Genomic DNA, 7,899 nt, shown 5'->3' on the forward strand with positions numbered 1-7,899 from the left:
TCATTCGGTCCGTGACCACTATGGAAGCAATAGCTGCATATAAAACAGTAATAAAAGCATTATTTCTCGTAGAAAAACCAGAAGAATGGAAAATTAGATAGAATAATCACATGTATTTCGGCATTGCTCCCCGATCCATCGCCTAACACACCTGACAAAATACAACTGTTCAATGGCATTCGATCGTTTACCTTTCCAGTTGATCCCATCAATGCTCATTCTTATACGCTAGTCATAGATCATTTACCTTCTCGATATTCATACCAGCCGATATTTATTCCGTTGATATTTTGCACTTAGACATTGTTTAATTCGATATTTAGTCATGCCGTTGTATTGTTTTCGATCAGTTGTGTTTCATATTTTTCGTACAATAAGTTCGTGCCCGATATTTTTCTGTGGTCGCTTTATTCCGCCAAGGTCTTTATTACGTTCGCGATAAGTGACTACCAAGTGGCATTTTCGACTATTGTATGTACCAATTCTGGTCCTTTCCTTCTACACAAAGTTTCCGAACTTCGCTAAGCTCTTTTCTTCAAAACATGCACACCTACACACATGCCTGCATAGTACCACCACCAGTCCTTTTCGCCACATATTCTGTCTATGAATCAGGTCCCTCCCCGCACCGGCGTCGGCCCTGCACGCCCGGGAGGCTGCGAGGCCTTGTAGCGCAGCACCTTCACCACCTGGAACAGGCCCGACAGGCCGACGCCGAAGTTGACCGCGAACAGGCTCCAGTTTTTCGGCGTGATGACCAGCGAGTAGCGCGACCAAATGAAGCCGGTCAGTGAGAGCGAGCTAGCCTGCGGCAGGCTGAGCTTGTCCCCCGGGCGGCCCAGCGTGTCGGACAGCCCAGTCAGCACCAGACACCACTTCTGCAGCGGCCCCCAGAAGAATACTGTCTTGGGGCCGGCCGGGTGCTCCCAGAGCGGGCGTAGTCGGAGCGGCACGTGCGGGTCGCAGAAGCGGATGATGCTGCGGTACAGCGGCGAAAAGAGCGGCACGACCATGGCGCAGCCGTGGCGTTGCAGGGTACAGGTCGCCGGCACGGGCGCAACAGCGCAACCGCTCCTCAGCTTAGGCCTGTGGTGCCGCAGAAATGGCGAAACAGGGATAGCCGAGATCTGAGTACAATTAAAACAAAGGAGTTTATAACGTAAGCTTAATGCCCAAAAACGCGATGAGGCTGAACACAAAGCATCATAACATACCTACAGAGTTTTCATAAATGACCGACCGTAGAGTTCGTGCAAAAATATGACAGGTGCTCTCGAATAAACTTTTGACAACTTGGAATATACTCGGAAATGTTTTTTTCGGCATTGCCAATGTATTGAAGGGACAATATCATCGTTTGTATTTAAACTGAACTGCATATGTATATGAAAATGGCGTGTCCAAATCGGAATGCCGTTTTATGACCCAGCCGCCGCGTGCTCGAAAGAGTCTAGCCACGACGTACGCCTGAGGCGTGGTTTTTGTCATACGTAGCGATATACTGGAAACAGTAACCAGTCAATAACTAAGCGCTAGATTTTGCTGCATGCCAGGGGAAGATAAGTAAAGCCTGAGAATGACATCAACCTGATTCTGTGTTGCTGCATTATGAGTTCAAAGTTCTCAGGTCAAGTTTACGCCCTTCAGTATTCCAGGAGATACCCTTTAAATTGCTATTTAGCATTACAACGCTGGTAAACCAGTATCTCTTGATATATTGAAAGTTGACAACTCAACACAAGAACTTTTAACTCATAGTGCTGAAAAACCACCAGCTGAAGACCTTTCTTTCTCATAGTTGTTTTCCTGCCCCGCTCCCGCAGGACAGGATGCATCCCTTGCCTGCTCCGACTCAAAAAGCTTACGCGTGTGTTTTATTTCATGATAACTAGGCGCGCTCAAGCTGTGCGCTGAGATGGAAGTAGCTGTTCGTTTGAGCGGTCAGTCGTGCTTTGACGGCACCCTGACGCTTTAGTCAGGTCGAATTCTGAACGGCTTTACTGCTGACAGGCGACCCCCAAGCACTCTGAGACCGACTTTGAGCCGCTCAAACTAGGCTGGACGGCTGACAAACTATATTTGATTGCTGCACCACACAAAAGTGGAATATCCCGAAACAGCGACGGAGATCCTCTTGGAATTCCAGAGTTGTGTGACTGCGCTGATATAAAACAGCGGACTGGGCGGCACAGCATTAAGAGTCTACGTGTTGAGGCCTAATGCATTTTAACCGCAATGTCACAAAATGTCGACGAACAAATCATAAAGCATAAGTAATTTACAGCAAAAATCATTCCAAACAAACCAACCAGTTACATCAATCATTCGACAATCGTCGAAAAAGTAATCGAGCCCGATCGTCCCCTAGAAACTGTCGGACGGTATCCGAGGGCGGGGTACGCTCGTCACGGCGCCGCCCGGGGTAAGAAGTCCAGGCGAGGAGACCCGCGGGACCGAACCCGTCTTCTCCCCGACTCTGGCCCGTCTCATCATCAGCACCATTCGGCTGAGCGAGGCCAGTTTCCGAATGATGCACGACTGAAGCGTCGGTCGGGGTGCGCCACGGGCGTGGGAGACGGCGGCAGCTGTTGTCGGTAGAATAACAGACGAGGCCGGCCGTGCCGCGCCATCGGCCGTGGGTGCGCCATCGGCCGGGGCGCGCCATCAGCCGCGCCGCGCCATCGGTCGGGGCGCGTTCCTGACAGGACGCCACGGCGAGCGCGTCAGACCATCGGGCCGCTACCAATTCTGGGATAAACTGTGTTATGTAGGAGTGGTGCGTCCGCTGTGTCATTCATTAGAGATCGCAGGGCACCATAGACCTGAGGAATTTGATTTTTGTCACCGTTAGATGGCCAGCGACTCTTGCTTTCGTGGTTGACGACAGGAGATCATTATTGGAACAATTCTTCGTCTAACGAACGACTATTTGGCCAGAAACCGCAGCACGACTTCTAACAGAAAAATGGTACATTGACAGACCATTCATGGGCAGTTCAATGCCTAGTAATAAACGGTCTCCCATGACCTGCTGATGCATTTCAGTTTGTTTTTAGATGCGTTACTTTTGCTGGCACTGAGGCCATTATGTACGTGCTTCCCAAACTACATACATGTCCAAGAAATACGGACGCCATTTACAGGCCGAGTTTTCCGATTGCATACTCCGCAAGATACTCGGGGAGAACAGTCAGTACCCGGGTCAAAGACAAGGCAGGGATTGCGTACACGGCAGGATACTCGGAGAGGAGAACAGTTGGTACCCGGGCCAAAGACAAGGCAAGGATGAGTTTTTAAGGTCAAATGTCACCATTTAAACAACATTTTATGGTTGCATTCGCGGGAATTCGTGACGCTGTGCAAGTTTTGCAAGTGTAATGGTACACCAAATATTGCACACTTATAAAAGCACTGTTAAATATGGCATTACTAGGGTCTTAGGACAAAACCGTTATGAAAACGCTAACTGAGCGAATAAATGGAAAAGACCGTGTTTTGCTGTTTCGCATCAGCTCAAGCCCGAAACGTTCTATTTACGATTTGTTTGTATGGTGTGATATATAATAAACTTGCCAACTATATTGATAAGCCCTATCCATTTCCATGAATTCTCTCACCTTGGCTGCTAACCAATGTTGTACAAACTATAACTAAACAGAGAACACCGGTAACCTTTCTTGCTACCTATCTTTGAAGGAAACGCGGGGAAAAGCACCGTTTTTGTAACAAAGAAAACAGCTCTATTGCATAACGTCGTCAAAAGGGTACATTACACATTGAATGTGGAGATATAACACCAACCTTAATCGATAAACAGCCGTTAAGGTGGGATTCCTAACCAAGCATATCGTTATCAAACAAGCATTGATCATGCAGAGAAAACTTGACGCTTCGGGACTGCGTTCATGGTCATGAATCTGTGACCATGAGTTACACGTGGTCATAGTCACCCATAGTCACCATAGTCATAGTCACAGGAGCACAGCTTCGATCATAGCGCATGAGGACTCGTACACAGCTCGAAGAGTCGAGTTCTGTTTTCCATATCACCAATGTTTGCTCAATGCCATCGTTTAAACGGTACCTCCTGGTATGGTGAAGGCCGCTTATTTTTGCGTAAGAACTCCTTACTCATTGTGCCGAAAAACAAGACCAAGATCATCCTTGCTCACATCAGTTAAACACACCATGAACAGGGCAACACAGGCGTTTTACTTATGTCTTCTTCAAATGCTCCCCAGCAAACTGATCTGAGTTACATAATGTCCTCAGCGTGTGTCATCATTGCTGGTGACGTATTCGGTATCATATGCATATATAATGAAACCAAAGTTATCCACAGACAATGAAGCACCACCTCAGGAGCTGGAGCGTCTAAGAAACATAGCTGAGATCCGTACGTGAAGGACCGCTCAGTGTAAGCCAAATTCGTCGTCGAAATCCGAAACTTCGTGAACCGCTAAAATATTCCCTTTTAATGTTTTTAAGAGATATAAATCACTTTCCTGAGCATGCTCGCAGAGACCGTGCTCACAGAGGACGATCAGTCGCAAGCCTCGTCTACTAATGGCCAGGCGCCTGGGCCCAGAATCCCGAGTGCCCTACACATTCGGCAGGTATGGTTGGGCGGGCGCCCGGAGTGGGTGGCAACTGACTACTATGCATTATCAAAACGTGACACGTTCAAATGCCCATGACCAACCGAGCGCCTCTGCTCAAGCCCCAGCCGGCTGACCATCCTCAAGCAACCGTTCCAGAGCTGCACGCACGATCACTTCGGCACAAAGCGCACAGGAAACGCAATTTCCTGCTCTCGAAAGGTTCAAGCCTTTGAATCTGAAGTCCATGTGTTATAGCCGTGCTGTAGACTCCCTGGGGACCAACCCCAAGGCCAACTTTGATTTGTGTCCGCCAAGATTGCCGGCTCAGATTGCGTGCGGTGCCTTTGTTGCCTGGCGGCTGTTCGGTGAAAGGCCTTGTAGTGCGAGACCCGCGGCCTGGCGCGGCCGCCCGGGCAGAGGAGGCTCCCGTCGGCTCTCCTGACTCAGCCTTGTAGTGCGAGACCCGCGGCCTGGCGCGGCCGCCCGGGCAGAGGAGGCTCCCGTCGGCTCTCCCGACGCAGCCTTGTAGTGCGAGACCCGCGGCCTGGCGCGGCCGCGCGGGCAGAGGAGGCTCCCGTCGGCTCTCCCGACGCAGCCTTGTAGTGCGAGACCCGCGGCCTGGCGCGGCCGCCCGAGCAGAGGAGGCTCCCGTCGGCTCTCCTGACTCAGCGCGCCGCGCTCGTCACACGCGCTGCCAGGGGCTCTCACCACCTCGGCCTCTGACAGACCGCGGCTGCTCAAGTCTAAATGCGCATATATGTGTGTTCGTGCTTCACCTGTCCTGCGCATGCCGGGCTTCGTCCCTAGAAAACGTCGCACTAGCTGTGCCGACGGCTGGATAAATCAATATGCACGAGCCCAAGCTGTCCAAGTGCCAAACTGTCCAAGAATGTCCAAATGCGTCATAGGGCTAATGTCTAGCTGCTGCGAGGCTCGGCCCGCCACTTTCTGACCACCCCAAGAGTCCAAGAGACCGGGGTGCGACGGGGGAGGGGAGGGGGGAGGGGTCGACGGCTGGTCGCGCCAGCCGGGCGCGCGAAGCTCACCTTTTACGGGCGACCGCGGTGGCGAACGGCCAAACTTCGGACGCCGATGGGTCATCAGAGTGCGGACGTACAGAGCATGTCGAAGGCAGTACCCCCCCCCCTCCCCCTCGGCCAATCGGCCGGACCAAGGCACCGGCCAACACGTGCTCCCCTCCCCCTAGCGGCCCTGCCGCGGCACCGAGGTCCACTGCAAGGCGTTAGCATAACCCTTTAAGGGAGACCAGCTGAGGAAACTGAAATGACGGATAGGAAAAGGTAGTTCGCAGGCCTCCAGACCGTGTTAACTCATAAAATAAGCCGTTCGTCTCCGCAGAACGCATCCTAAATGTTTCGCTTTAATACCGACATCAAGCTGCGCAGTGGATGACGCTGGGCCTCAGTAATAGCGCTCATTAGTTACACTGGCGAGCAGGCGCTTTCTGCGTATCGCTACAGTGTTGTGGTTCGGGTCCCAGTGGTCTCGGCGGTTGAGAACAGCTGCAGCAACTCAACCCACACAGCTACCGTTTACCGCACCAAGTATGCTGTTGACTGCGTGCAGATCTGCTTGTCTTTGTCCATTGTCTACTTAGATACTAACTGCTTAGCGGAGCGCTCTGGAGAAAGCCATTGCTTATTCATAGTGTTAAGCGCATTATTCGCTGTTTTATACCGCATATCGTTCACGTCGGTGCGGGGCAGCCTCCCAGCGTCCGCCGATGTGACGGTAGCAGCCCCAGTCACGCCATTGTGTGGGCTGGGGGGGGGAGGGGGGGGGGGGCGTAATGGCCCACTCACGCCAGTGTGAGGGTAGCAGCCCAACGCCCGTCGATGTGAGGGTAGCAGCCCAGTCACGCCAGTGTGAGGGTAGCAGCCCAGCGCCCGTCGATGTGAGGGTAGCAGCCCAGTCACGCCAGTGTGAGGGTAGCAGCCCAGCGCCCGTCGATGTGAGGGTAGCAGCCCAGTCACGCCAGTGTGAGGGTAGCGCCCCAGCGCCCGCAGCGCGGCGGGGTGTCCCCAGCCTATATCGTGTAACTGTTGTTCGGCCTCCCGTAGACAGCGCCCGGTACTTGCGACGAATGGCCTTGTCAGCACAATGCCCTCATGACACACAGGGTCACCGAGTTTGCTGTCTGCAGTTTGCTGTCACCAAGGCTGACAGGCGGTCTTGGCCTTTGTTATCAGCTTTTTTCTGGACTAGCGCAGGCTTGGGCATGCGATATCGACGTTCTGAAGGACGCATTGCGGTCTGACCTGGCAATTTTTTGGGTACTCCGTGTGATTTAGAATGAAATGAGACAAAATACGTTAACAGAGCAGCTCCAGCAGGGAATATTTCCATAGCCCTCGACGATAACGAATGACGAACCTGAAGACGTTAGTTCGGCGTTCTTAAAAGGAATGTTTCACGTTTGAAGATACTGAAACAACATCGGGCATGAGGAAACAAGCTTTTCTGATGAACATAGGTATTTTTTTAGGCAGAAGGGACTGCTCCAGACAGCACAATTACTCTGCCTGGGTAAATATGCTCCTTGATGCGTCATTATTTCATACGTCATCATACCTTGCACATTGATTGAGAGCCAATTGGCGACCGTTATATCTGGAATCATGCTTCGCGAACGCCAGATATGAATGATTCGACCACTATATGTTCCTCATCCTTACTCGTCGCATAGCTTATGGAATGACAGGATTTAAATGACATTCTTATGATGCCATGAATGGCAAGATGATCTTGAAATACCGTCACCAAAAGTCTCCCAATTTTAGCGGGCATGTGGGTCCGAAACTGGAGTGGCTTAGGTCATAAGAAGGGCAGGGCTTTGAACTGTATCGAAAGGTCTTCAAGATGGATTTCTCAGTTCAAAACCCCATAGAAATGTGGAACACTCCTTTTAACGCCTGCGTTCTGCTGCGTCTTGAAACAGTACCCACCCCGACCGCCGTGGCAGTTTGCGTTCACTGCTTCGATGGGTGTGCGTCAGCAGATCACCCCCACTGTGTACTCACGAGCAAGTCATCGCATATCAGCACATGATGCGAGAAGACCGAGCACTGGAACTGAATCCTGGAAGCTGGTTTATAGATTCAGAGTTTTCCAGGCTCCATCACGAGCTCTTGTGAAATCTTTAGCATCCCCGGATTCTCACAACAGTTCACACACAAAAATATATTTAAGATATTTTTTCCTTGAGATCCTCATACGGTATGTGTGTATGCCCAACGGTCATTGACATCCAGTGCCTACTTTTCTTGTGGTACAGGTT

General features: G+C 51.3%; 1 protein-coding gene across 1 annotated transcript; it reads right to left on the reverse strand.

Annotated features, from left to right (window-relative positions):
• Positions 1-93: 93 nt before the first annotated feature.
• On the reverse strand, positions 94-1,177 carry LOC119099195 (mitochondrial pyruvate carrier 2). The gene has a single exon (XM_037222303.1). The coding sequence runs from the start codon at positions 1,011-1,013 to the stop codon at positions 612-614; it is 402 nt and encodes a 133-aa protein (XP_037078198.1). The 5' UTR covers positions 1,014-1,177; the 3' UTR covers positions 94-611.
• Between the last annotated feature and the right edge of the window lie 6,722 nt (positions 1,178-7,899).

Source organism: Pollicipes pollicipes, unplaced genomic scaffold (assembly GCF_011947565.3).
Source record: "Pollicipes pollicipes isolate AB1234 unplaced genomic scaffold, Ppol_2.1 Scaffold_4740;HRSCAF=5597_pilon_pilon_pilon, whole genome shotgun sequence".
Classification (NCBI taxonomy): Eukaryota; Metazoa; Arthropoda; class Thecostraca; order Pollicipedomorpha; family Pollicipedidae; genus Pollicipes; species Pollicipes pollicipes.

Coding starts and splice junctions, on each gene's coding strand:
- LOC119099195 (XM_037222303.1), bottom strand. CDS start 1,013: ATGGTCGTGCCGCTCTTTTCGCCGCTGTACCGCAGCATCATCCGCTTC.